Source organism: Salvia hispanica, chromosome 1 (assembly GCF_023119035.1).
Source record: "Salvia hispanica cultivar TCC Black 2014 chromosome 1, UniMelb_Shisp_WGS_1.0, whole genome shotgun sequence".
In the NCBI taxonomy this organism is placed as follows: Eukaryota; Viridiplantae; Streptophyta; class Magnoliopsida; order Lamiales; family Lamiaceae; genus Salvia; species Salvia hispanica.
Window position 1 is genome coordinate 11,069,709 of NC_062965.1, and position 27,777 is coordinate 11,097,485.

The 27,777-nt window shown below is 37.2% G+C and overlaps 6 protein-coding genes, 1 non-coding gene and 1 pseudogene across 15 annotated transcripts; 4 read left to right on the forward strand and 4 right to left on the reverse strand.

The window, feature by feature from the left end:
* The first annotated feature begins 314 nt into the window (after positions 1–314).
* On the forward strand, positions 315–2,451 carry LOC125201731 (annotated as a pseudogene).
* Positions 2,452–2,640: 189 nt separating this feature from the next.
* TRNAR-ACG lies at positions 2,641–2,713 on the reverse strand. Its single transcript has one exon. It is a non-coding gene; the product is annotated as a tRNA-Arg (tRNA).
* Positions 2,714–3,150: 437 nt separating this feature from the next.
* On the reverse strand, positions 3,151–7,974 carry LOC125220609 (general transcription and DNA repair factor IIH subunit TFB2). 2 transcript variants are annotated; one of them, XM_048122764.1, is made up of 16 exons: positions 7,843–7,974; positions 7,326–7,593; positions 6,560–6,727; positions 6,340–6,408; positions 6,164–6,257; positions 5,818–5,918; positions 5,693–5,741; positions 5,567–5,626; positions 5,385–5,453; positions 5,065–5,148; positions 4,905–4,988; positions 4,641–4,726; positions 4,308–4,398; positions 3,817–3,897; positions 3,671–3,745; positions 3,151–3,564 (listed from the first exon to the last, which is right to left on the reverse strand). In XM_048122764.1, the coding sequence occupies exons 2-16, from the start codon at positions 7,436–7,438 to the stop codon at positions 3,427–3,429; spliced, it is 1,362 nt and encodes a 453-aa protein (XP_047978721.1). In that variant the 5' UTR covers positions 7,439–7,593; positions 7,843–7,974; the 3' UTR covers positions 3,151–3,426. The 2 variants fall into 2 exon arrangements, with proteins under 2 accessions (XP_047978721.1, XP_047978729.1); XM_048122772.1 differs by having other exon boundaries at positions 7,836–7,946.
* Positions 7,975–8,071: 97 nt separating this feature from the next.
* Positions 8,072–9,022, forward strand: LOC125220637. The gene is made up of 2 exons (XM_048122794.1): positions 8,072–8,287; positions 8,360–9,022. Exons 1-2 carry the CDS (start codon positions 8,165–8,167, stop codon positions 8,774–8,776), a joined length of 540 nt encoding a protein of 179 aa, XP_047978751.1. The 5' UTR covers positions 8,072–8,164; the 3' UTR covers positions 8,777–9,022.
* A 1,038-nt stretch (positions 9,023–10,060) lies between these two features.
* On the reverse strand, positions 10,061–12,893 carry LOC125220580 (BTB/POZ domain-containing protein DOT3-like). Its single transcript, XM_048122738.1, has 6 exons — positions 12,757–12,893; positions 12,528–12,597; positions 11,399–12,297; positions 10,978–11,239; positions 10,775–10,903; positions 10,061–10,624 (listed from the first exon to the last, which is right to left on the reverse strand). The coding sequence occupies exons 1-6, from the start codon at positions 12,891–12,893 to the stop codon at positions 10,247–10,249; spliced, it is 1,875 nt and encodes a 624-aa protein (XP_047978695.1). The 3' UTR covers positions 10,061–10,246.
* LOC125220623 (ras-related protein RABH1e-like) lies at positions 12,209–15,954 on the forward strand. Of its 4 annotated transcripts, XM_048122781.1 has the most exons (8): positions 12,894–12,955; positions 13,970–14,013; positions 14,560–14,688; positions 14,833–14,903; positions 15,029–15,117; positions 15,201–15,312; positions 15,388–15,478; positions 15,550–15,954. In XM_048122781.1, the coding sequence occupies exons 3-8, from the start codon at positions 14,572–14,574 to the stop codon at positions 15,691–15,693; spliced, it is 624 nt and encodes a 207-aa protein (XP_047978738.1). In that variant the 5' UTR covers positions 12,894–12,955; positions 13,970–14,013; positions 14,560–14,571; the 3' UTR covers positions 15,694–15,954. The 4 variants fall into 4 exon arrangements, 1 of the variants encoding a protein (XP_047978738.1); XR_007176348.1 differs by lacking the exons at positions 13,970–14,013; positions 14,560–14,688; positions 14,833–14,903; ... (2 more) ...; positions 15,388–15,478; positions 15,550–15,954 and adding exons at positions 12,209–12,321; positions 12,570–12,663; positions 13,351–13,670 and having other exon boundaries at positions 12,748–13,216; XR_007176349.1 differs by lacking the exons at positions 13,970–14,013; positions 14,560–14,688; positions 14,833–14,903; ... (2 more) ...; positions 15,388–15,478; positions 15,550–15,954 and adding exons at positions 12,209–12,321; positions 12,570–12,663; positions 13,351–13,670 and having other exon boundaries at positions 12,748–13,051.
* A 696-nt stretch (positions 15,955–16,650) lies between these two features.
* Positions 16,651–22,078, reverse strand: LOC125220587 (cyclin-dependent kinase C-1-like). 3 transcript variants are annotated; one of them, XM_048122749.1, is made up of 12 exons: positions 21,553–22,078; positions 20,491–20,572; positions 20,283–20,373; positions 20,171–20,200; positions 19,958–20,073; positions 19,793–19,865; positions 19,595–19,715; positions 19,381–19,498; positions 18,433–18,500; positions 18,283–18,340; positions 17,633–17,703; positions 16,651–17,467 (listed from the first exon to the last, which is right to left on the reverse strand). In XM_048122749.1, the coding sequence occupies exons 1-12, from the start codon at positions 21,654–21,656 to the stop codon at positions 16,933–16,935; spliced, it is 1,467 nt and encodes a 488-aa protein (XP_047978706.1). In that variant the 5' UTR covers positions 21,657–22,078; the 3' UTR covers positions 16,651–16,932. The 3 variants fall into 3 exon arrangements, with proteins under 3 accessions (XP_047978706.1, XP_047978701.1, XP_047978714.1); XM_048122744.1 differs by having other exon boundaries at positions 18,433–18,572; positions 21,553–22,076; XM_048122757.1 differs by lacking the exons at positions 20,283–20,373; positions 20,491–20,572 and having other exon boundaries at positions 18,433–18,572; positions 21,553–22,073.
* Positions 22,079–22,185: 107 nt separating this feature from the next.
* LOC125220645 lies at positions 22,186–24,382 on the forward strand. 3 transcript variants are annotated; one of them, XR_007176351.1, is made up of 3 exons: positions 22,186–22,487; positions 23,753–24,141; positions 24,285–24,382. XR_007176351.1 is itself a non-coding variant. In XM_048122801.1 (3 exons), exons 1-3 carry the CDS (start codon positions 22,317–22,319, stop codon positions 23,984–23,986), a joined length of 327 nt encoding a protein of 108 aa, XP_047978758.1. In that variant the 5' UTR covers positions 22,186–22,316; the 3' UTR covers positions 23,987–24,382. The 3 variants fall into 3 exon arrangements, 2 of the variants coding, with proteins under 2 accessions (XP_047978758.1, XP_047978765.1); XM_048122801.1 differs by having other exon boundaries at positions 23,753–23,897; positions 23,976–24,382; XM_048122808.1 differs by having other exon boundaries at positions 23,753–23,897; positions 24,009–24,382.
* The last annotated feature ends 3,395 nt before the right edge of the window (positions 24,383–27,777 follow it).

Consider the following 27,777-nt stretch of genomic DNA (forward strand, 5'->3'; position numbering starts at 1 on the left):
GTAGAGATCGGCGGGGCCCGTGTGTTGAAGCCCTTTTTTTTTGAAAAGAATCATGTATTTTTTTAAAAAAAAATTTGTACTTTTTTTAATGGAATGGATTATTTTTCCCGTATATGTGTCGTAAATTTAATTACCGTAAATGTAGTGTATTTTGAATTATTTTTATTGCGGCAGGCCTATGGCTGGCCTAAATCTGATGTGGCAGGAGGTTTTTTGAGTGTTTGACGTGGCAGGGGAGAGAATGGCTGGCCTATGGCTGGCCTATTTACCATTGCGGATGCTCTAAAAACTAAACTTCCGAGTTCCAATTTTAGAAGAAGAGAAGCTGAGGGAGAGGAGAAAGAGAAATGTCGAGAGCAACACCTGTTCGGAAGTCTCACACTTCCACTTCAGATCTGCTCACTTGGTCAGAAGCTCCGTCTCCCTCCACTTCCAACACCGCTCGTGCTAACCAGGTACCTCCTATAAATCACCTATTCTTTCCGCGCCACAATGCCTCACTCTCTCTATATCATTTTCAGCCGCCGGATCGAGTTGGTAAGGTGCTGTTTGGCGGTCACATTACTGATGAAGAAGCTCATAATCTCAATAAAAGGTAATTCTCCAATAATTATGGATTTGATTTTGTCTGATTGCCTAGGTAGGAATGTACTCCATTCTAGTGATTTTTGAATTACTTATAACTGAGATTTGCTTTTGATAATTTCGCCAGCGAAGTTTTAAGGTTTCCTTGAATTGTCGAAGAAGATGCATTAGTCTATTTGAAAAGCTACTAGCTAAAGAAATAATTAGAATTATGGAAATAATTTACATTGCAGTCTTGCAGATTCTAACTTTTACCAAATTTAGATGAATCTGTTGGCAAATATGAATGATATATCTCAGATTTATATTTGAAAGTTTTGGATAGGTTTATGAAATAGCAATTCGGAGTGATCTCGAACAAAATGAAATTCTGATCTTCAACCATCAAGAACATCTAACATTTATGTATGATCTTGTCATCGGTTAATCAAGTGATCTACTATTTTGTTATAGTTGAAGAGTTGATACACTTCAACTATCAAGTTATCTATTTTGATAGGACTTTGTTTGGATAGGTTTAAGAGGACTTGGCTGTAAATAATATGTGTATGAAGTTGCTGTAATAGTTGAACTATAGTTAAATATGTTCTTTCTGTCTCTTGAGATTTTCCGCAGTGTATGCCTTTCCTCGATAAGTTCCAATTTTGTTGTTGATTAGCTAACCTCACTATTCGCATTGCTGCTTCTAGGAAGCCTTGCTCCGGCTATAAACTGAAGGAGATGAATGGTAGCAAAATATTTGCCGGTGACAGTGAAGATGGTTCAACAGAATCTGGAGTATCTGATGGTAATTTCAATAACCGAACATCAGTATGCATTGTGCAGGTATTCGAATGTTGACAATTTTTTTCAGAGCATGCATCAGGAGATTGAATTGGCTTGTTTTTCTTGAAAATGTTTTCTTTTTTAAATACTAGCAAGCTGCAATAGGGATAAGTCAGATTTCCTTCAGCACAGAAGAGGAGATTTCACCTGAAAAGGCAACCACTGTCCCTGGGGTGGCAAAGCAGCGTGAGCTGAGTGGGACGACAGAAAGTGATTCGGAGAGCCAGACTAGGAAGCTAATCTCGGATGCCAAATGAAGGAACTGAGTGGTACTGACATCTTTGGCCCTCCTTCCGAAGCTCCAGCTCGATCATCTGCACGGGCTACTGGAATAGAGGAAAACAAAGATATGGGAGAACCTGCACCGCGAGCTCTACGCACTTCTGTCATAGTTTCTAACGTGAGTGTTGTATGTTTGTATTCCATCATCAAAATCTTTGTCTCTGCTCCAAAATTTCATGTTTTTTGCATACTGGCAGCCTGCAGGGGGTCAGAGCAACATACTATTCGGAGACGAACCAGTGGTGAAGTCGTCAAAGAAAATTCACGACCAGAAGTTTGCAGAGATGACAGGAAACAACATTTTCAAGGGAGACGTTCCTCCGGGATCAGCTGAGAAGCCGTTGAGCGTGGCCAAGTTGAAAGAAATGAGCGGAAATGATATCTTTTCGGACGGCAAGGCTGAGTCTAGAGACTATTTTGGTGGTGTCAGGAAACCACCTGGTGGTGAGAGCAGCATCGCTTTAGTTTGATATAACTTGTGGGTTTCGTTCTCGTTTCTGCTGGCCATCGCCTTGGTCTACGAAGCCAGATCTGATCTCAATGTCAGGTAACTCGATGTTGTAGCAAGTGTTGTCTTAGGATTATGTTTGACTTGTGTTTCTCTAATCATGGGATGTTAATGATCCATTCCATGTAACTTTGAAGAGAGTTACTATAGTATATTTTACGTTATATCGTAATGGTTTGCGAAATTTGTTAATTATGTGAAGGAAGAGTCCATGTAAACTTCCGATGAGCCATGTTAGCTAATTTTTGACACCTCGACCTGCTTATTTATTTTACTTTCTACCGAAACAAAACGATTTCATGCCAGCACTAATATTAATGTGTTTTTCTTGTAACAAAGAGAATAGATTTGAGATTTTCGTGACATACAAAAGTAAATGAAGAGAGTGTAAACAAGTTAAAAATAAAGTAAAAATTGTAAAAGATTTGAATAAGTTAGTTCGACTCTGCTGGGGATCGAACCCAGAATCTCTGGTTCCGTAGACCAGCGCCTTATCCATTGGGCCACAGAGTCAAGTTGTTGTTTTGGTTCTAGTAATATTTATATTTAACAATTCTAGTACATTGAAAGCCACTGGCAACCATGCAAATTATTGCACTTGTTAATTTTTTTATTAAGTAAAGTGGATAAAAAAAATTCGTGGTATTGTTTTATACTCCCTCCGTTCCATAGTAATGGAGACGTTCCTTTTCGGCACGAAGATTAAGAAAATTGTGTTAGGTGAGTTAAGTAAAGGGAGAATAAAGTAGAAAATGAAAAAGTTAGAGAGATGAAGAGAGAACAAAGTAAGAGAGAGTAAATAGGTGTGGAGAAATGTGTTGACTTTTACTATAAAAAAAAATAACTCTATTACTATGAAACAGAGGGAGTAATAAAATGTGAATGGAATGAGTTAGTGAAACATAGAATGGTCCACTTGTCAAAAAGTAAAAGTGAAATGAGATATTTAATGGAAGATAAAGGGAGTATAATGTTTCCAAATAAAATAAGCTGTGTATAGAATACATGTTTGTTTTTGCTAATTAAACTGCAATATTTTGCACAATTGTGTTATATTTTTGGTGTTTCTTGACTTCTTACAACTAAATTTAGCGTTAAAATTGGTGTGAACTGTTTACTGGAAATAAATAGACATGGAAGGAAGCATGTATTATTAATTGTGAGATCCCCAGCTTCCTTGGATTTTGGGATGAAGAAATTTCCCAGTTGAAGTTTCTATAGAGTAACTATTGCTTCTGCCGGCGCAGGAATTCTTTCATCTGCGTGAAGATTTCTCCCTTGACGACGAGCCGCATCTTCTTCGAGTTTTCCCACAGTAAACCCCCGTATTCTCGTGCAAAGTCGCAGGCGGCTTCGAAGACGTCCTGGAAGATGAAGGCCATGAGTAGTAGTAGTAGTACTAGTAAGGGTAGGATAAATGTATGAGAATGCCTGTTCGTGTTTGTGTTTGTGCAAAAAGCTACTACATACCCTTGATGGGAATTCATCATAGAGATGTGCTGGCGTCATCTCCACTCTATTCAAATCTGCTTCCCATAACCTAATCTGTTACGCAAAATAAAATTAAAAATTTCATGAATAATATAGCTGAACATGATACAGAGAAAATCAAATACCTGATCAGTGACATTTTCGGGCACAGTAGGTATCTTCTCCGCGACTCGAGGATGAGCATTCTGCTGAAGAAACGACACTATCTGCATTCACCATGTGAGAAAAATGAGAGACGAAAATGGTAGAATACACTGAATAAGATTCTCAAATCATCGAAGAATTTAAGTTGATCCGAAGATTAGTGACAAAGAGGCACAAGTAAATGGCTAATTACCAATATGATCTGCTTGAGTTTCTTCGGTAATTATTATGTTATTAAGGATACATGGCCTGTCATCTTTCCTATAGTATTGGTATATAAGTACTATTATCAAAGAATTATTGGGATTCGACCCTTTTTGTGAATCGTTTCAAATGACAACATAAGCAGGCAAGATATATCTACTGCTTATCTAAACATGAAAACCCAATAATATAAGAAAGAAACGATACGAAAGAGCTTGAATTGTAAATAGCAAGATGACTAAATAGCATATTAGAAGGTGATACTTACCTGCTCAGCGGTAATGCCATTTAGAAATGCTTTATACAAGCTCTCTTTGTTGATAGCGCCAACAATAAGGTTAGGTAGCTGGTATTCGACCCTGTAAATTGCAGCGCAAGACTACAATCAATTGAAAGTGAAAAACACCAGCATTTTGCAAGAATGGATTTGATCATTTCAAACAATATCTACGAGATAACTTTTTTTAAGAAAAGAAATGTAATTCACTTTTCAGAAAATCAAGGTGAAGAAGGGAGCACCAAAGCAAATTATTTGCAAAAAGAAAACTTGACCTGATGGTAAGCTTTACTAATATGAAAGAAGGATAAGAGGATGGCACACCTTGCAAACAAGCGCAAGATCTCAACATGCAATTTAGATGTTGAATATGCGTACAACCGAAAGTTTGTTTCCACGACAACAAAGCCCTGATAAAATTCAAAAAGAACAAGGGGAAGGAAAATGTTACAGCAACTTCAGCACTGTAAAGTAGGATTTTGATCTGTATCACTCCTTGAATAATATGCGAATACATAATCAGACTAGGATATCTTCTGAATTCAAAGATGGTCAATTGTATCAAACAGCAAATCCTCAGAAACACACCTGTTTTCTGGTTGCCGTATCTGCTAGGCTAATGGAGAGATTGGTAGCTAGTTTAGTAGGAATAAACCAACTCTCCTTCCTGCCCTGAACCAACAGAATTACAGAAGATCAGTGGGAGCTAAACTCCGACAAAAACAACAAAATAAGCTTAAGGTACAACCTGCTGGAGCTTTACCAATCCCAAATCAACAAGATCCTTTACTATGGTCCTCTGTATATCTGACAAAGTGTTTAGGTTATATGCCTGCAAAAATGATAACATTTATTCAGAACCTGCTGCATCTCTGTAGCATTTACTTTCGGTTGTAGGGAATTGGACGATCAACTGAATTCACATATACCTTAGAGAATCCTTGAATTTTTAAAAAATGATAAAAGTAAACTAATATCTGGCATATATAGGTTTTGTTTGAAGTACTAGACATGTTTGTAGCACTAGTATAATTACGAATAACAGCATAAACAATCTCAACCTATTACCTTTCCCATAACATGAAAACTGAGCTCCAACAGGAATGATATAAGGTCAGCTGTATCCACACCTTGTTCCTGCAGAAATTGATAACATCCAAACAACTTTTTATAAGAACTACTGGAATTATATCATAAGTTGGTGAATCATGCAGGTCCAAAGACAAAAAAAGAGAATATAACCCACATACCTCACAGTTAGTTATATATTCTCTAATTATGTACCAAAGTTGTGCATTCGTGTCCATCAGCTGTTACATGCATTTGTCAATTATAGCTTCATCAAGTAACCCCACGTAAATCTATTTAGCTCGTACCAGAAACTGGAAGCCGCTCTCCGTCAATCTTGAAGGTTCCTTATCATCTCTGAAAGCCAATGCTAATATTTCATACAATAAGATGTAAAATATGAAGACTAATGAAAAACGTGAGTATTGGGTACTTTTGACTGAGAAGACCATGCTGGAACACTTTCATCATTGAGGAGCTTATGTTCATCGACCTTTCCACTTCGGTAGAGTTTATTAGGTGCAGCAAAAACAACTGGTTTTCCACAAATTTGTTAGTCATAATATGAGTGGTCAACAGATTGACATAGAATGGAAAAATCGTCTAAATGGACCCCATGCAATGCATTCAACAAAGCTTTCAAGTAACATAAAATACTTAACAAGAATGAATGCCATCTATGAGGTTATGATAATTTAGCAGTAAGTTACCACATAATCCACTGAGCATTAGTGCATGACAACAGAGACAACTGTCAAGACATAAGCAAAAACCCACACCTCCCACTGTTCGACAGCATAGGCATCTAATTCCTCTGTACTGGGAAGCCTCACAGTGACGTTTGACGGCATTGGTTCCCTAGGTGAAACTCCACTGTGGATCCAAAGAGTCTACCATGTTCAGAATTTATATAAGCATAAAACAAAGGCAGTTCGTTTAAAACTTAAAAGCTTACCCACGCAGTATGTGCTTCTGGAGATTTCGCTGAAATGGCGGATTAAATAGGTAAGTAGCTTCTTTCTTCCTGCCACAGGACCGGAAAAAAGGAAATCCAAATAATGCTTGAGGATGATCGAAGCAAAGTTAAATACATTTGATCTGAAGCCAAGGCACTTCTAGAATCTAACTAGTTAAGTATAAAATTGAAAATAACAATGAGAACATATCTATATTACCGTTCAACAGTTTCAGTCAGGACTCTCAGCTGAATCAGCCTGTCTATAGCTACTTTATGCTTCGAGGCACCGTCAGCAAGAACCCATTCTTCCAGCCACTTTGCAGATACTGGACCCTCTATATACAGAAGCTGCAGCACATACTTTTTTGCTAGTGGAGGCAAAGATCTGAGTGGAAGAGTAGGAAAAATCAATATTAATAGTAAAATCCGCAGAACCATGACAACTTATAACTGAATTTACAGACTGAAAAGGTTAATCAATGAGCTCAAACATAAAAGACTCAATCAACCAAAGCAGTCACAAATAATTCCAGGAAAAAGTCATGCAAGTTGGGCATGCATGTGACACAACCTATGTATAGAAATGAATTTGGGATCTCATGGAACAACAGCAAGGCTTTAGACCAAAGGTGGTAGACATGTCACATTGGAAATAGTCTTTGAAAGTTCAATGGTCAGAAATGTTCAAACAAGATTTAAATCAGAAAACAACCTTGATTCCTTTTGAAGGCTAGTAGAGTTTGCAGGTATTGAAAGCTTTTGAAAAGGTTAGATTTGCATCCTCTCTCCACCCCTCCGTCTCTTACCCATGCTCTATTCTCCATTAAAAGCATTAGTATCAACTTCACTATGGTCATCTATCAAACATATTTGAATAGCACCAACAATTCTAGTTCATATGGATCTCGAAAGCAACATCATTCGAAGATTTAACAAATATGAAATAGAACATATTAAGCAGATATAGTGTGTAAGAATATAACCTCAAGATGGCTTCGCATATGAATGAATTTTCATACAGCTTGTCAAGTTTCACCGGAGGCAAGGATGCCACCATATCCATAAAGTTTCTAGCCACAATCCTCACTTGCGGCATCTTGTCTGACCAATGTAATTCTCCTACTTGAGCTTATGTATCTGTATATTTAGATGACAAAGCAACGATTTCTCTACTTCTTCAAATTCAATCCAACAATGACTGTCTTCCGCAATCACCGTCTATGTCCGATTCATGTAGTTTTGAATCAAAAGCTGAACAATGACAACAAAACCACTCAAGCTTAATATACTGGTGTATAACATTCGTCAAAATAAACCTAATTGAGAGCAAGCTGTTTACCATTCAAACATGTCATTTCAAAAATTAATTTTATGGAAATTAATTTCGCATTTATAACACCAGTCTAAAAAGCTCAACCTCTACTGATAAGTAAGAATTGTAGGTTAGTGAAAGAAAACAATTCATGAATTTTTACAATAGATTGAGAAAGCACCTGATACCTTGTGAAATTAGAGAAGACAGCAGACAGAGAGAAAATAGTCGGTGGCCGGAGGCGGAGATGGCAGCGCGGCAGATTCGGTGGTGGTGGAGTTGCAGAGACGGGAGTGTATATACGGTTTTTTTCTTTGCTCGATTTAATTTCAAGTAAAAACGCGTAAACATTAAGCGCTTTTTTAAAAGCGCAAAACGGCCCAATCACAAGTAGTAACATAAAAAGCCCAGTATAAACCCTTCCACTCACACTTCATTTCGCGAAGCAGAAATCCGCCATTGCTGAGAGACCTAAAGCTTCTCTGTTGAAAAACGTCTCAGCTGAAAAAAATGGGAAGCCGACTGGGGAGAAGAATTGTAAACTTCGCGAATCTTCCAATCAAACTTCTCATGCCCTCATCTTTTACCAATATTACTGAAATTGCGCTGAAGACAATCCCCTCAGCTTCTAAGGTATCTAATTCCAACTCTAAAAAAAGGGGAAAATTCGTTTCTCTAACTGATGTTTCTATCAATTTTTCGCAGATCGAGATTAAGAGGGTCCTGGAGTCGTTGTACGGATTCGAGGTGGAGAAAGTGCAGACGCTTAATATGGAGGGAAAGAAGAAAAAATACGGCGGGATAGTGATCGCGAGGCCTGATTACAAGAAGGCTTACGTCACGCTTCGGAGCCCGCTATCGATCAATCCGGAGCTTTTCCCAATTCCGGTTGTCGAGGAGGAGAGGAAGAGGAAGACGAAGCAGTCGAAATCGAGCATTGTCGAAGATCCGGAAGCTGTGAAGAAGTCGCACTGGCTCGACTCTGCGCGGGATAATCGGAGGTATAAGACGCCGGAGGGGCAGACGTTTGGGCGTCGCAGGAAGGGCGCAGATCAGAAGGCGGCTGACGGAGCTCAGGTGAAGTTTCCATGGAGCAGCATGACCTCTTTTGGGAGGAGGTAATGTGTTTTATTTGCTCTCAAGGTTTAGTATAAGGAGAAATATAGGATGCTACTAGTCTTTGGCACAATGTAGCATAGGGATTCCGGTTTCTTCTATTGTTTGTCAGAATTTCTATATGGGGTTTTTAAAGTGCGCAGGATTGAATTTTCCCCTTTCGTTTTCCTTCAATTTCTTAGGAATATGAACTACTGGATTCTGTTTTGATATATGTAATAGTGTTCATGAAATAAGTTTCATTTGCCTCAACTGTTTTCGTCATAATTCGTACTGGAATGTTTTGATGTTAAATTTTTACTAAGTTTACCTGCAACAAGCTAGAACATTGATCTTCAAAATTCAAGTGACGGCTGTTCTATGTCATTTTCCAACATTTGAAAGTTTAGCCAAACATATTCCATTGAAGACCTTTATACCAGATGCAATTCTAACTTAAATTAGACAAGAACAGATAATTACACATTCTGTGTCTCAAATTTAAGTGGCATTTACATTGTTGGTTCATACTACAAGCAACACTACTGTCACTTGTAAAATATGGAAGACCGCTGATCCAGATTATCAAAACTAAATAGTGGTAAAAACGAGGTATAAGAAATGTATCAACTTTTGGACTTCCATTGTTACATTGTCTCTGATTTTAGTATTCATCAAATGTGAAGAAAATGTACAGTAAAGTGTCTATGAAAATAATGAAGTAGCTTAACTTGGAAGTTTGGTTTCTGAATCTGCCCTTCTGAAGAGCTATTAAGAAACTCATGCAAACTCATGCAGTTTATATAAGGCACTAGATGCAAGAGACCTTGTTTAACTTTCTTTTATGTTTTACTCAGTTATTCAACTTTATTTTATTCCCTCACGTTTTCAGTCAAAGTGTAAATGAACTTGGAATGCCACGTTTTATGTTATAGGCCTGTAAGTTTGAATTACTTTTGTGATGGCTTGGGTTTAAACATCAAGCAACTAATTTTTAATGAAATGTGTTGTTGTGAACATGTTAACCTATGATGAAATGTGTTGAATATGTGAGGAACAAGCATCAGTATCATGCGGGTGCGGTTTACCGAGCAAGGATAAACTTAGATGTAGTTTTAGGGTCATGTAGGGTGCTTAGTTCGACTCTCTTAACTCTTCTCTAGAGTCTAGACACAACACAATTAGGAACTAAGCTGCATCAGGATTTGCGTAGTTCTTCCTTGGACAGCAATCTACAACCTGATGCATGCTATGGATGAAACATATTTGGAGAGGTAGCCATCGGAGATTACTCATATTTGAGTCAGAACATGAAATACCGAAAGTATCTTGCCTTACTGTTTAAGTCTTATAATATTTTACAACTCATGGAATACAATTACAAGCTTTGGCATTATCTAGTTATTAGTGAACCTAACTAAACCAGTTGGCTATAAATGAATTGCCATTTCTAGTACTGACTGTTCTGGAGGTTTGGGGAAAATATATTTAATGATTTCATGATACTGATTGCCTGCGCCTGCGGAGTAAGCCACTTCTGCGAGTTTGTTTAGGTCTGTTTCGGCTCTCATCAGTTTCTTCCTCGTCTGCTTTCAAACTGAAAAGAGCAGACTTTCTGATTTTCCGCCACCCAACTTTCCAAGCTGATGAGTTCCTTTGTTTGGGTTTCTGCTTTTTATATTGTTGCTGTAACTCTGAGCGATCACTTTGCAGTTCACTCATTTGCAATTTCACTTTCTCAAGTTCTATTTTGAGGGTGTTGACTTCTTTGTTTGTTGCTGATGCATTACTCTCCAGATCCGATTTATCAGCAGTTTCTGTCTGACCACTTCCTTGTATAGCCGCTCTTATTTTCATTTGCTCTGCGAATAAGACCTGGGTGCCATCTCTTTGTCAGTCATACATACAAATATTGAGGTGCAAATGCATATATAGTAGACTTCAATATGGTTTTGTTTGCTATATCTGATGAGCTGTAGTACTTATCAAAAGTGTTTGTAGCTGAAGAAAATTATGTAAATTTACCTCAATCATGGTTCTCAGTGGCAGCCTATCATTTTGTGCTGCATGTGCACATGCATCTAGTGAAAGCTTCCCACAATTCATGACTTTGCATAGCCTCCTTCGTTCGTGATCTGGTAGTGATGGGTGAGTCTGTAAAGAAAATACTGATTCTCAGTTTATTTGATGAGAGTTTTAACATGGGGAGTAATTGTATGGTAGATAACCTTGAGATAGGTGTCAATGGCTCTGTAGAGGCCGTCATCACTTGTCCGAGCATTTTCTGGCAAGGACTGAGCTAAAAACAGAAACTTGGTAACTGGAAGCTTAGGATCTCTTGCAATTTCTGCTAGGTAGCTGTCTAGAAGTTTGCTTATGGCCAATGGTCCAGAATGCTGTTGTTGCAGCTGCTGCTGTTCATACATCAAAAAATATTCCAAAATCCTCTGCACAATCTCTGTGTTGTGCATAGTTTTTTCTTCAGTGGAACTGTAGCAACCAGATAATTATGCAAGAGCCAATATGTCAAAAGATAAATCATAATTAACCTGTTTACTGGGCTCAGTTGCTACCAATACTTGGTAAAAGATTGCATTTAGCCTGTTATATTTGAAAATTTAATGAGAATTGGAGCAGGCGGTGACTTACTCTACCAGCTTCCCTTGATCACCTGCTGCATAACTAGGTATTAGAAGATCATTCACATCTGCACCTTCTAACACCAAACCAGCTCGTTTTTCAAGCTCTGAAACTATTGCTGGGGATGCCGAGTAGAGTAATGCCATCTTTAGCATCTTCAGAAGGAACTTACAAGGGACTGCTTCTTTCTCCGGAGGTAGTAAGCTTACTAGGCTCTCCACCATCAACCGCTGCTCCTTTGTTGGTCCAATGTCCTCTTCCTGCTTTCTTCCACTTATGATTTTCCATTGCATCTCGCGTCGTCCATAGTTAGTGCTCCCAGCTGCTTCTCTCTCAGGCTCTGTACTTGGCAACCAGTACTCCTTGTATTGGATGATACATGAACCAATAATCTCAGGTTTCACCCCTTTTGCCTTGAGTCCTGTTATGATCCTCGTGAAGTAGTCTATTCGTAGAGTGCTCACATCATTGAACCACCACTTTTCCCCATTTGCTAGCCCTCCTATTGTTGAGGTTTCTCCGGTAATCTTCCAAGCTATTGTGTCGCAGCATCTTCGGACAATTTGAAGGTTCTCTGTCCACGGGGACAGTGTTTCACATGATTTGAGGACGGCAATGGAGTCTCCCCATGAAGAGAGGACTACAAATGTAAAGAAAGCTTCAGTCTTGGAGATCAGGTTTCCATCTTCCAGTGCCTCTGTCATTTCAAGAAACTCTGATGCACATCTTAGGGCTGCTACGTTACTTACGTTCAAACTTATAGGGAGGCCGTAGCAGAATTTCAATATGATTTCAAATGTTTCTGCACCACCAGGAAAGTTATCAAGCTTGAGATCGCAGCATGCATCTGAAATCTGGGGCCGGAGCTCTATTCGGCTGAAGTAGCCGCACTTGGAGATCAGTGGATACTGTTTCAGGAAGGTATTGATGAGGTAACATTCAATCATGAAAATGCTTATTGCCATTGTAATTCTATTCTTTTTGGTTGACGTCTTCATGATTTTTCGCTTTCATTACTTGCAATTACCATATTTGCTTGAGTTTTGGAGTTTTGTTATTTTAAAAAAAGCTTTGAAGCATGGTGTTTTTTTCTATTATCTACTTGTCTAGTTGCAAATATGTTGTCTGTGTAAAGTACCTTGTGAACGTAGAAGGTGATTTCTTGAACTTGAATTGACAGATCTGTTGGAATCTGAGACATGGCAAGCCTGCGCAAGTAGAACCACGTGGCTGAGTTAGAGCCGTGGATGAAACATGTTGAGCAGCAAATATGTGTAAGAGTATAAAACGGTTGGGTAGATCTAATCACAGTTATATTCATGCTGTTTCTGTGTCTGATGAGAATAATGGGATCACAGAGAGGTTACCATGAATGTTCTTTCTTCTCAAAACCAGAGTCTGCTCCTTCTGCAATGAATTTTGAGGGAACTATTACCCGCCGGTCCTCTTCTGAGGTGATACCATCCGAGTTGCTTGCTAGGGTCTGTTCCGTAGAAATTTCCATCTTCTTTCGGCCGTTGCTGCACCCACTAGTGATGATGCTTATCGTGTTTTATCGACAAAGAGGTGAGTAAGTTGAAGGAGTGGGGCAAGGAGTGAGTTAATGTGTGAGAAGGAAGTTTGTGGATGAAGGAAGTTGTGCCATTAAAGGAGGTTGTTGAGGTGGGATTTCTTGAACAGGTTCATAAGATTCAGTGTCACTTAGATTTTGGACTAAAAGGGACCAAAATGTGTTTGTATGGACACAAGGAATGTTGCGTCTGAGTTGTGACGAGTCTCATTCATATTTGGGTGGCTTAGTGAATACTACTATAGTAGTACTATTAGGTAAGATTAAGTTGTAGGGTTCAATCTTATGAACCAAACATAATACATATTTAATCATGAGATTTAATCTTGGCAACCGAATACCCCCTTAGTTTTATTCTACTAACTATAGTGATTTGTGTCTTCAATATGAGATGGTCACAAGTTTTGACCACTTAGAGCATCCACAATAGGGAGCCGCGGCTCCCTATAGCTGAGGAAACGGAGGGCCACGGCGGGGGTGGTGGACATGGGCGGGCCAACTAGGACACGGCTCATGGAGGGGCGCCGCGGCCCAGCCCGCGGCTCACTATTGCCGGACTCCGGTGGCCGCGGCTGCCGCAAAAACTTTTTTTGTGTTTGATTTTTTCGGTTTTTTTTGGGATAAAATAATGTGTGATTTGAGATAAAATAATGTGCGTTGTGCCAACAACCGAAAAAAATAATGTGATTTGTGACTGTGATTTGTCTACTATTGAGGTGGACAAGTTTTTTTTTTTTTGGCTGTGGACAAAAAAATGTGACTTGGCCTTGAAGTGGCCAAACTATTGTGGACACTTTTATAACCAAAGAATGCACACACTACAAAAAACAAAGTCTATATTTTGGAGCCAAATTTAGGAAAAACAATGTTAAGCCATGGTGTAAGTGATAGACCTATTAACATATCAGTGCTTAAGAGCATCTTATACATGAGCTTCTTTTAATCCACGATAATATAATTTTTAAATAAATATTTTTTCTCTTTCTTCCATATGCGCAATCCCAACCCAGTACTATTTGGATGAGATTTGGATCCAGAGTTTCGATGGCACCAGGTTTCTGAAATATTCTTTTGTCCAAATTAGATTCGATGTGATATAACGAAATTTTAGTTTGTAAACCAAACAGATATTCTTTTGTCCAAATTAGTTATATTCAGCTATCATCAAGCTATATGATATCTTAAAAACTTTCAAAGGTGTCTCGATTATGGTAATCTGAATTTGAATGGTAAGTCAGTATTGATTAAGATCGTGGTATTAATCAATATTTCTATAAATACCATCCATGAGTGTTGGAATATAATATTGATTTTTTCTTGATGATATAATGCATTAATTAGATACGAAGAAAATATAAGTAACATAATTGAGTAAGCATCAATAGCCACAAACATATGTCATGAATAACATTGAAATTGAAAATGAAATGCTACTTACAAAAAGAGCATTTGTTGTACGTGTAAAACTCGTTTCACAAAAATCAGACCATTCATCCACCCATTCTACGTTGTCACATTGTTCTCTCTCCTTAAATTTCTCCATCTTGATCCAGATCTCGTATTCATCATCGTCATCAACATTCATATTGTTGTATTGTAGAGAGGGAGAGTAATGGCGGTGGTGTCACCATTAGCAAAATACAAGCTCGTGTTTTTGGGCGATCAGTCGGTCGGAAAAACCAGCATCATCACCCGTTTCATGTACGATAAATTCGATACAACCTATCAGGTATATACACAAATTCCACATCCATTTGATATGTAATGTCAAAATTTTATAAATCATGCACTAGCGATGGTGGTGACATAATTAAATTTGTATGTTTTTTATTTATAAATTGTTTTGATGTGATTTTTATATATATGCATGTAGGCTACAATTGGAATAGATTTCTTGTCCAAAACAATGTACCTTGAAGATCGAACAGTTCGCTTGCAGCTTTGGTAATGGATGTTTATTTAAATTGTAATGAAGATTTTATAAAACAATGGATCATCTATCATGTCATTTCTACATAATTATAAAACACGGCGTATGAAATTACTAAAACGCGACGTATAAATTATAGGGATACCGCTGGACAAGAAAGATTTAGAAGTCTAATTCCGAGCTACATTAGGGATTCTTCGGTAGCTGTGATTGCCTACGATGTTGCTAGTAAGCAATTCTTGGTTTACTTTGCATAATTGTATGTTTCATGATTGATTATTAAAAAATAACTTATATGTATATATATGCAGACAGACAGTCATTTTTGAACACTTCAAAGTGGATTGAGGAAGTAAGAACAGAACGTGGTGGTGATGTGATCATCGTTCTTGTCGGAAATAAAACTGATCTTGTCGAAAAACGGTAAGGACACCAACATGTTAAATCACATTTTTTCTAGAAAAGAGAAAAAAAAATCTATATTTTGCTTTTTCCTAGGCAAGTTTCAATTGAAGAAGGCGATATCAAGGCTCGTGAATCCGGAGTCATGTTCGTAGAAACTAGTGCTAAAGCCGGTTTCAATATAAAGGTATCATGATCTAGTTAGGAGTATAACATAATTGAATATATATGCCTTGAATGAAATTGTTGTGTTGGCAGCCACTATTCCGGAAGATAGCTGCAGCGCTGCCGGGGATGGAGGCGCTCTCCTCCGCGAAGCATGATGATATGGTGGATGTGAACTTGAAGGCGACTGCAAACGGGGGCCAAAATGAGCAGCAAGGCGGAGGGTGCGCATGCTAGGATGGGTAGAAGTGAAAATGTTTGGAAGTCTTGAATGTTTGTTGTGTAGGGTAATTCTCATTGAGGATACAGAGTTGTGCAGGTTTTTGGAAAACAGATTGGCTTACACTTATGAAACATAACAAGATTTTGACATATGTGTTATTTTAATTTACTCCAAATCGAATTATACACAAGATTGAGTTTGTGTTACCACCACATCCATAATAAATTAAAGTCAAGAGGCTGATTTTTGGTTTCGGTTGCTTGCTTAAACTTACATTTCTTGACATGCTTAGATAAAATTAATTAAGGCATCAGCAATGTAGCCAGTAGCTCCCTCCGGGTGTCGGATCTGGTTCACAAGCGAGGGGCAAGGGCAAAGGCAAAGGGAATGAAGAAGGTGGTTGCTAGGTGCTACGTCGTCATTTCAGGGAACCAGTTGTCAGTTCCGGTCAGAAGGTGAAGAAGTTTTAGGAAAGAATTGCTGACATGTACAACACGAACAAATCCAGCTGGGCGTGAGAGCGCGACTGGGGACAATCTTTGCATGCATCGAGGGCGGGCCCAAATGGATGTTGCCAAATATGATGGTATCATCAACACTGTTTCAGAAAACCTGGCCAACTTGAGAAAATGCTGACAATATTCACGAGAAGTCTTCTCATCAGGCGTTCTTCAATGAAGAACAAAGAGAGTCCAAGTACGATGACGTCTACATCATTGTTCAGAACCATCCGAAGTTCTCATGTGGTTCAAATTTGGATGGCCCCAAGAGAGCGAAGATCAATGTCTTGGGGAACTAGAGCAGCAACAAGCAACAGTGGCGAGACGTTCGACCTGAACTCTCCTATGGATAGCAAATCTCATACTCCATCGGGCTTCAAACAATGCATGATGTTGTAAGAGAGCTAAACATATGTTTTGCCCACAGCAGCAGATGCATTTAGATATGACAAGTGTGTTCAGCCCAGAAACTATGTAAAGCTGTTCTTAATCTAACAACATTATTAATTTAAAATTGATCTGTTACATGTTGAAATTCAAAAATCCATCTCTAGTTAAAGAGAACAGAATCCCAACATATACCAATCACCCCACTCATTCTTGAGACAATCTATACCAATTAATCAACAAGAATCACTAGATATACAAAGCCTAGTAACAATTTGTAGAACTGTATCCAATGGAGGCACCAGATCCTCCACATCGTCTGTGAATGAAATTACGCGTGTATGAAGTAACGGCTACTTGTTTTTACTATTGCTGCCAGCCATATTGCTGGTTTCTGTTGCCACCCATGGGATTCTGACCCCTTCCGCCATATTGACCGCTTTGTGAGTAGTTAGGAGGAGCCCCGTAACCACCAGCTGCCCCCCGGGGGCCGTTTGAGGGAGCTGTGTTTCCAGGATACGGTGGGGGTCCTCGCCCTTGTGAGGGGAATGGGGCACTACTGTATCCTCCACGATCTTGGTAGTAACCACCACCACCACCACCGCCTCCACCAGCCCCGCCTGAAGGGTATCTACTGGGACCTGCTGGTGGGCCGCGTGGCTTTACGTATTGTTGATGACTAGGCGCACCATTCATTGCCATCTGAGAGTTGTTGTTCATCTGATGACCGGAGCCGTTCCAGTGCTGTGGATGGGACTGTCCAGATTGTTGGATAGGGGGCAAGCGAGCATGTTGTTGTGGATGCTGCACCTTCTGCCGTTTTGTATTTTCATCGTTCTGTCGTTGTTGCTGTCTCTTCTTCTTTGTTTGGAATTCGTGTGATGATTCGTATTTTGGCAAACTGCACAGTCAAGAAACTTGTATTAACGGTTTTATGGCTCACTTTGGAATAATCTTGGTTATATGGACCATGGAATCATTTCTCAAATCAAACATCTTAATCGAAATGTAATACATTTTTCAGATACATCCCAACGTAATATCAAGAAAGTTTTATCGAGCATACCTTTTTGGGTCACAAGGTAAGGGATCAGTCCAGAAATATTCAGCATCTAAAGCATCCTTTGCAGAGATTCTCTGTGAGATATAAAGAGACGCAGAAAAAGAGAAGAAAATGAGACAAGGGCTCTAATAGTAGTAACTCAAGAACTATGGTAACAAGTGGCATGTAACAGTCGCAAGATTATATCTTCTTGCTGCACGAGCAAGTTTATTTAGTAATTTATTTTAGTTCATCGCTTTGATCAATTTCTGTCCTAGTCCAGTGGGCAGTTTTACTTATGAGTTGGAGCAGTTGTAAGAAGTGCTCCCTTAATAAAGTGTGTAGAGAGAAGACAATACAGTTGGCGAAAGAATAAATTATAGAATTAGAGTACGAGAGAGGAAAGATGTTATTTTTTGCTAAGAAAGGAAATGGCGGTGAGACGTCCCAATAAGGAATACAAATCGCTTATGGTGGGACGGAGGGATTACTTAATAAGTTGAGCGACAGATGGCTAGGGCAAGATTTCTCAATTCTGACTTTTGAGGACCTCCTTATTTCAACTCACTTTTTTTCTCATAGTAATACTTTTGGTTGTGCTTCCAATCTCTCAGTTCCATCATAACAAATTGTTCGTAGCAGAAGAAAAAAACATTACTAGATGAGGAATATACCTGAGCAGGATCAAGAACTAGCATTTTCTCTAGCAAGTCCAAAGCATGTCGGTCGAAACTGCACAGCGAATGATCATTCAGTAAACCCTAAACAATAATAGAGTACTCGGAAATAACACCACATAACAAAACTTGGCTTCAGTACTCAACTGTCTAAAGAGCTCCCGAATTCGCTTTTTCATCGGACGAGTGGGCTTAAATTTGTTATACCAAGGAATCTTCGAAACACCAGGCCATATCAACTCATCAGGGGTTCCACAAAGCTCAAATATTTTATTCAACTGTTCGGGCTGCAATAGGAGTGAATACAAAGATGATACTAAGGTCATGCTTGGTATGATGGAATGGAATGAGGGTGGAATGGAATGAAGATACGAATGGAATGTCAATTTCCTTGGATTTCCTTTGCATTTTCATCCATTCACTCATTCATTCCATCACACCAAGCAAATGAATAGAACGGAAGTAGGAATCACATTCCATTCCACCATTTCATTCCATCATACCAAGAAGCCCCTAAGCTCACTAAACACCAGTAAAATCAGGAAATCCACGATGAACAACACCAAGAATGTCCATAAGCCATGCTCAAGTCTAACTCAATCATATTCTATACAGAAAAATCGATACAATCACGTTAAATTTTGACAATGACTCAAAGGTACACCTGATTACCATGAATCGCTTCTGAAAGAAACAAGACATTGAAATCACCCCCCTTCACGTTTTCTTTCCCATGTTTCTACTCCTATTTCTCAACTTCCTCAGGAAAAGTGAGCAGTGTTTCCAAATAACTAGAAAACGAGATGCTTACACAAGGATATATAAGTTCTACATATGTTCTTCTCAAGGAGGTAGAGAAATAACTCTGTTATAACTTAATACTTTTCTTTTTCATCTACACTAACTGGTTACTGCTGTAATACGTTGAGTACTTGTATCAAACAGTTTGTGAGAATCGCCTTTCTTCTAATATTATATGGTATGCTGCAACTGTGCAAGGTCATATGCAAACAATCCACACAAAACATTTTCAAGATCAAGGGGAGTAAAATAAGCATAAGAAACTTTGCCACAAGGTCCATAGATAATCCTAACCTCATTCTTTCCCGGTAAGATCGGTTTTCCATACAATAGCTCAGCAAATATACAGCCTACAGACCACATGTCAACAGCTGGACCATACTTTGTAGCTCCAAGAAGTAACTCTGGAGGTCTACATATCAGCAGCAAAAAGACCAGATAAAATCAGAGTCATCACTACTACCAGAACAAAATAGGACTTATGCTTGACAAAGAAGAAAGGATATACCTGTACCACAATGTAATAACACGATTTGTAAGATTAGCATTAATGTCATTAGAAAAGGAACGTGCAAGTCCAAAATCTGCAAGCTTTAGGTTTCCCTCATTATCAATAAGAAGATTGGACCCTGCAGTGAGGTACAATCAAATTTTGACCACTCACACAATTTTAATTTTCAGTATTACCCATAACACACATTCAAACCTTTTATGTCCCTGTGAAGGACTTGATTAACATGGCAGTAATGAAGACCTGTGAGTAGTTGCTTCATGTAACACTACAAAACAATATATAGTAAATTCTCCACTGGCTGAAATTCACTGAACATGGAAGGGCAAATAATAAAAGTCTCGAGAAAGCTTGCAGTACTTTTATTTGTGGGACAGTAAATCTTAGTCCAGGACGATCTGCAAGGCCAGTTAAGTCGTGATCCATGTATTCAAACACCATATAAATGCTTCCTTTGTACTTATTGTTCTCTGCATCTGCAGTTATAAAAAGGTGTAATATTGGAGTTCGATATCAATAGCAGGAGAGCTAGGAGCTCCCATCAACACAGAGCAGAGACTTAGGTGTTATTACCTGGCTGTACCTGTTCGTTGGTCTCCCGACCTATATAAAGCAACCAGAATGAGTTCAAAATGAGGATTGGCATATCAGGTGAAGTTAGAAGTAAATTTCAAGAAAAATGTACCAGGAGATGTCACTATCTCTTTCAAGTGAATAACATTTTCATGCTGTAGCTTCTTTAGAATTTTTATTTCTCGGATCGCAGTGATGGGAAACTGAAGTGATGGGAAAATAATGTAAAATATTTTATGAAAGAAACAGCTATTGGCATTTCCAATGTCAAGTTCAGAATATTTTTAAAGATAGGCAATGACTGCCGAGAAGAGCTATACCCCCTCTTTTTCATTATCCATTCGTATCTTTTTCAATGCGACAATCTCTCCAGTTCTCTTTTCTTTGGCCATATATACTTGACTGAGGGAGGAAAAAGAAACAGAACATAAACAAAAAAATGTCCTTTAAAAAATGTCAGTAGAAAGAGTAGGATAAGACTCATAACTCCATCTTAATAATATCCAAACCATGTTATCATTCTCCGCACAATAAATAGAAGAAAAAATAAATCAATTACGAGGCATACAAATACACTTGCAAAAGGCCATTTTTCATATCATACAAACAAAAGCATTCATAATAACATTCTTCATAGATCACTTCATAGTTGTATTAAATGTATGAAATTCAATTCAAGTATGAGGTTCACTTATTTAAAAGTAGGAGTTTAACAACCTTGCTTCAAAATTCGTAGGAAAATCCAATTCAGTTCAACTTATCATAAGTACCATTACAACAAAACCACCAATCAACATCATCAAAACATTTATTTGTTGGATGACTACCTATTCTAAGTATCTAACAACTTGATCTTTTAAATAGAAGCTCTATGAGGCAGGTTTACTTTCTGCTAAAGATTTATGCATGGAAGCACGTTAACCAAGGGTGTACAAGCTCGAAGAGTCTAAGACGAACATTGTTTTTCTAAATGACCCTAATACCATTGAGAATGCCCTATCATACGGGCTATGGGGGAGAAATATCTCCTTCACATCAGAAATATTTGTTTGAGCAGCAGCACAAAACAAGGAATAGTGATAAACTACCAATCTCCAACCTAGAAAGCAAAAAAAAAAATTGCAACTGGAGTAGCTAATAGAGGAATAGCAAAATTCAATAGCTGCAACCAACAACTCTCTCCAGCACAAATTTAGAACACCCTGATATTAAGGAGATACAAAAAGAAGCAATTGAATGCCTAATCAAATTCACACCAACCCTATACAAAAATCACGCATATTTGAAACAAATAACAGACAAATTAATAACAGCCACTTTAAAAATCGAATTTATTCAATAAAACGGAAAATTTAGAGAAAAGGGGGAAACTTTGGACTCACCCATAAGTCCCTTCCCCAATTTGCTCGAGTTTTTCGAAACACTCGACGCTCCGAGATCCCCACGACGGCCGGTAGTCCACATTGAGCTGATTAGTAGCCGCCATAATCTCGACCGCCGAAGTTGAGGTCGAAGGGTCGGCTATGAGAATTGGGGTATAATAATAACGGCAATTGCTACGGCGGCGGCGTTCACTTTTATAAGAAGTCGAAGCTTTGTTTTCTTTTTCGAAATACCAGAAATTTATAGATGTAATTCTAGTTGAGATTTATAATTACATTATGATAAATTTATCTTTCAGAATAAAAATTTTTAAGTTTTTTATACTATTATTTTATTTTTTCCCTTTTTCCTTTTTTATTTCTCTCAATAGTTATAAACTGACCAAATTACCCTTTAACTCAATTTCTCAAGCTTTCAGGATGCTCCGCTCCAAACAGATAATTAGGAGATTTTTTAGGATAATTGAAAAATGAGATGCAATATCAGTCACACATTTTTATTAAATGAGTGGTCCAGATTTTGCCACACAAAAATTATTTTAAGATTAATTTATTATGAAAGGGTATAATTGTAATTTATGTTTTAATGGAAAGAGAGGAAAATCCCTCCCAGATTCGCCAGTCCTGTTTATCCCCACCGCCAAAACTTATCAGGCTAGCAAATTATCAAATTCATCGCACTTCTATGAATTTCTTCGCCAATTCGGGGTTTTGATTTTCAATTTCGTCACGGATGGAACGATATAGGATATCAGACGATAAAGATGGCGAAGTGGAATTCGATTCCAGATCAACGGCAGAATCATCATCATCGCCGTCGAGATCACTGCCGATTTCGACCTCGCCGTCCGATTCCACCGGCTCTGGTTCTTCCGACGACGAAACGGAGGCTGACTCCTTCTCCGCCGCAACGTCTCCTTCACCACCGCCTGCAGGTACGGCAGATCGTCGATGCAACACCCCTTACTCAATAAAGAAATCCACCGAATAAGTGATGTCACCATTTGATATCACGATTATTAAAACAAAAACAATTTCCCTTATCTCATATTAATTCCCCATAATTTATTTCATATTTATATGTCATCAGATCATAGTAAGAAATTTATGTTTATTCACAACCTATAATATATATCTGTAGCTACTTCAACCATTTAATCATATAATAACACCTTATCTCTTAAGGCTAATATTTTCAATCCATACCCTATAATTATAATAGTATAATTTCATCAACTTGAAAAATAATTATGAAAACATGAAAACACATATTATGATCATATATCTTACAACAATCTTAAGAATTTAATCACCACCCATTCAAACATGAGAAACATGAGATGCATGAAACTTTCAGATTTCTAAACTCAATATTTAATCAATTTTGGGTCATATAAATGGAGTAGGATCAAAGGTCTACCTCAACTCTGCATTATTTCACCAATTAAAATTTCGATTTGCCAAAAATACTGAAAGAAATGCAGTAAGATAAGCTTGAGAGTTGGAGCAGCTATGGCCGATAGTTTCTCCTCGAAATTAAGGAGCCTACTTGTAACTTGCCGGTGTGTGAGATATGGAGGCCGATTGTCTCCTCTTCCTCCGTTTTTTTTTCCCATGACATATCCTCTATCCTTTTTTTTTTAAGTGTTGGCTACTAGTTTAGATTTTAGTCATTAACACATAACACGTGTCATACTAATATCATTCTATTCACTCACGTGTAAGTCACATGAATTAGTAGAAGATTGAGACATCAAAGCAATATTATTAAAATGATGATAATCAAATAATATACTCCCTCTGTCCCATTAGAAATGAAACGTTTTCCTTTTTGGTCTGTTCCATTAAAAATAAAACGTTTCTAAAAATGGAAATAATACTCTCTACTTTTTCTTCTCCCTTACTTTACTCTCTCTTCATTAACTCACAAAATAACACTACATAAAATTCCGTACCGAAAAACAAATGTTGCATATTTAATGAGACGGAGGGAGTATCAACTAACTAGAATTTATACGTACACAAATATATATGTGTACTATATCTTTTCATTTAATTATAAAGGTTTTATGTATGTATACAGTAGTAGTACACTTTAACTATACAGGAAAATCTCTTATTATTTATCTATTGATCATATTCCAGATATTTCCTTGTTGAAATAATAAATTTCATTTAAGCGTATTTTGAGATGTTACAGTCGATCTGCGCTTCCTCGAATCTGTTGCCTTCTCCGACGACGCGGCGGAGCTCTTCCTTCTCCACCGAGTGGCCGAGTAGCTCCACCATCGCCCACTCGATTGTGCTGCTCGTCATCTCCAAACCGGCGAGGAACACTTCCTGCGGTTAATTGAATCTCAATTTCGATGAATTAGGAGTTTAATTAATCGTTTAATTTCTACTGAGTGTTTGAATCTTGACAGTGAGAGTGTGACGGTTAATGGAAATGAGTGCAGGCCTTTAATTGGTGGAGAGGTCACTGAATCTCTTTCAGTTATAACTTGCAATGTCTCGGTGTTTTCCCTCCCCTCCCCCCCGCCTAGATATGAGTTGGAGGGAAGATCTGATCATGTGAATTTGATCACAGAGGTTTGTGTGGGTAATCAAACTGGCTGATATGCTGAACAATTTCTTCTACATTTGAAGTTTTGAATGATATTGCATTGTTGATGTGTGTTACTTGATGTTTGTCTTAAAACAAAACAATTTCTTGTTACCATCTGCTGATTCAGCTCAATTTCATTCGATTTGTTGACCGAGAAATCGTTGATTGCATGCCAATAGAAGCCGTCGTCGGTGAAAGCTGTTGACATTTTGCTATAAGTTGTTGACATTTGATATTCTGGCTATTGATATGAGAATTACAAGTGTTATTTTTTAATTGTTGACATTTTAATACGAGTTGATGACATTTGATATTCTGGCTATTGATATGTGAATTATAAGTGTTATTTTTTAGTTGTTGACATTTTAATACGGGTTGTTGACATTCGCTAATCTCGCTATTGATATGTGAATTATAAAAGTTATTTTTTAGTTGTTGATATCTTGTTAAAAGTTATAAAACATATCACAAAACTTGCACTGAGTTCAAGGAGATGTAGAAAACAAGATATTGTCTCAATAATGAACAAAATTAATTCCTATTCTGATAAGTTGTAATGTCGAATCATTAGTTTCTACTGATACTAATACCTCTTCGAGTACAGAGGACCTCATTTAACTGTGAACAAAAGTGAAGGTGAGCTGAACTCACTCCTCCATACGATTTTCCACTGTCTCTGGTTTGGAAACCTTGATCTTGATAGGTAAGGTGAGTGACATATTGCGTAGAAGAGCACCTGGAGCTTTGACCATTGAAATGCTCTGTTCCAGTTCCTTTGCTGCCTCCCTCTGCAACTGGGCCTTCTTCAGCTTCAGTCTGTCCAGATTCACAAGGCACGTAAGTAGCTAGTAACACCGTGTTTATCTTTGATATCTTTGTTGCTATTTTGTGTTGTTGTTTGGTGTGTTACTGGAATTGCTTTGAAGTGATATGAAGTAAAATGAGTTAAAATAACTGCAATTGATCACTAGTTAATTGATGAGGAAATTATTGAATCTCGCTTTGGCAAAGGAGTTAGATAATAGAGTATATTATTGATGAATGTAACTGATTTACGTAGGTGAGGTAAGAGAAGCGTATGATAGGGTAGGATTTGAAGTGGTTATTGTTCGAATTACTGATTGCCTTTTTAATTCGAAATTTGTGAATTCATTTGTTAATTCTGTGGATTCGAGTTTTCTAAAATCGAAAACAAATTACAATTAATTTGTGAAATATATGGATGTAGCTTTTAATTCGATTGTGTTGCTGGAATTTTTGAGCTGTGTAGATAAGGTGTTTGTGATATTGCCTAATATATTATTGTTGACATAAATTATATAAGTTGTTAACATGAAGATGTTTATTTTTGACATGAATTATATAGCTCGTTGACATAATAACGTTTGTTGTTGACATAAATTATATAGGTCGTTGGCATAAATTTTATGAAAAATGTTGTTGACATAAATTATATGTAAAACATTGTTGTTGACATGAATTATATGTAAAACGTTGTTGTTGACATGAATTATATGTAAAACGTTGTTGTTGACATAAATAATATAGGTCGTTGACATGAAAATATTTGTTATTAACATTAATTATTTGTAAAATGTTGCTGTTGACATAATAGTTGACATAAATAACGTTTGTTGTTGGCATCGTAGTTGACATGAATAATGTTTGCTGTTGTCATCGTAGTTGACATGAATAATGTTTATTATTCATTGTTGACATCGTAGTTGATATGTGAATTATAAGTGTTATTTTTTAGTTGTTGACATTTTAATACGGGTTGTTGACATTCGGGCTATTGATATGTGAATTATAAGTGTTATTTGTTAGTTGTTGACATTTTAATACAAGTTGTTGACATTCGATATTCTTGCTATTGATATGTGAAATATTAGTGTTATTTGTTAGTTGTTGACATTTTAATACGAGTTGTTGACATTCGATATATTGATATGTGAATTATAAGTGTTATTTATTAGTTGTTGATATTTTAATACGAGTTGTTGACATTCGATAATGTGGCTATTGATACGTGAATTATAAGTGTTATTTTTTAGTTGTTGACATTTTAATACGAGTTGTTGACATTCGATATTCTGGCTATTGGTATGTGAATTATAAGTGTTATTTGTTAGTTGTTGACATTTTAATATGAGTTGTTGACATTCGATATTCTCGGTATTGATATGTGAATTGTAAGTGTTATTTGTTAGTTGTTGACATTTTAATACGAGTTGTTGACATTCGATATTCTCGGTATTCATATGTAAATTATAAGTGTTATTTTATTGAATGTTGAAGATTTGAAGATTTGAATGTTGAATATTTGAAGATTTGAATTTTGAAGATTTGAAGATTTGAATGTTGAAGATTTGAAGATTTGAATGTTGAAGAGATTTGAAGATTTGAATGTTGAAGATTTGAAGATTTGAAGATTTGAATGTTGAAGAGATTTGAAGATTTGAATGTTGAAGATTTGAAGATTTGAAGATTTGAATGTTCAAGAGATTTGAAGATTTGAATGTTGAAGATTTGAAGATTTGAAGATTTGAAGATTTGAATGTTCAAGATTTGAAGATTTGAAGATTTGAATGTTGAAGATTTGAAGCTAGAGTTTTAGAGAGGATTTTAGAAAATGATTTCAAATACAATTTAATGAAATGACAATTATACCCCCGTGTTGACATAATGTGATAGTTGTTGACATTAAGTTAATCTTGTGAATTAATGGCTGAGATTGCATCTCATTTCTCAATTATGCCCAAAAATCTCATCCTAACAAGACCTCATATATATATGCAAAATGTTTCATCAATATTTCACTTTAGTACATAAATTATTAAGTTTACATATTTTATACAATGTTTACATTATATATACAAAATATTTCACCAATATTTTAATTAGTGTCCAAATCAATACATTCCTTCCAAATCCTTTTAACACCGTTAATTTTCTAAATTTTTCCATCCTATTCATTCCAAAACTACTTTTCTTTAATAAAAGATTATGGAAACAAAAACAGGTAGTCAGAAACCCTGAAACATAAGAAATCTCATGCAAAGCCATCCTTAATCTCCACAAACATCATAATTAATACAGTATATTTTTATATAGAAAGAGAAAATGACGTTTAAACATACCAACCACGTCTACAGCTCGCCGACCCGGCGTGGTAATGAACGGCGTTCAAAGATTGCCACCACTACTATTGGTGTCAGCGTTGTCGATGCTCCATTAGACTGTTAATTATGGAGCCTAAAATATCTCCTACCATATTTAGGATTTGTTTCCTACAAGTATATTTCTTTGTGATAGATTTATTCCATAGAAGATATTTCCTTATGGAATATGTTTCCTAGTTTGACTAGAATTAGGGCTCTCTATTCGGCTTATAAATAGAGGTGTCCCCTCATTGTAAAATCATCCTGAAATTATATAGTGAAATCTCTGGCTTGGCATCGCCCCCAGACGTAGATACACTTTGTATCGAACTGGGTAAACAATTCGTTGTGTTCATTCTCCTTTATATTCGTGATTGTTTGTGTTTATTGCCCAACAACTAGTATCTAGAGCCTAGGGTTTAAAAGGCAGAAATCACGATGGGGATCGACGGGAAGATT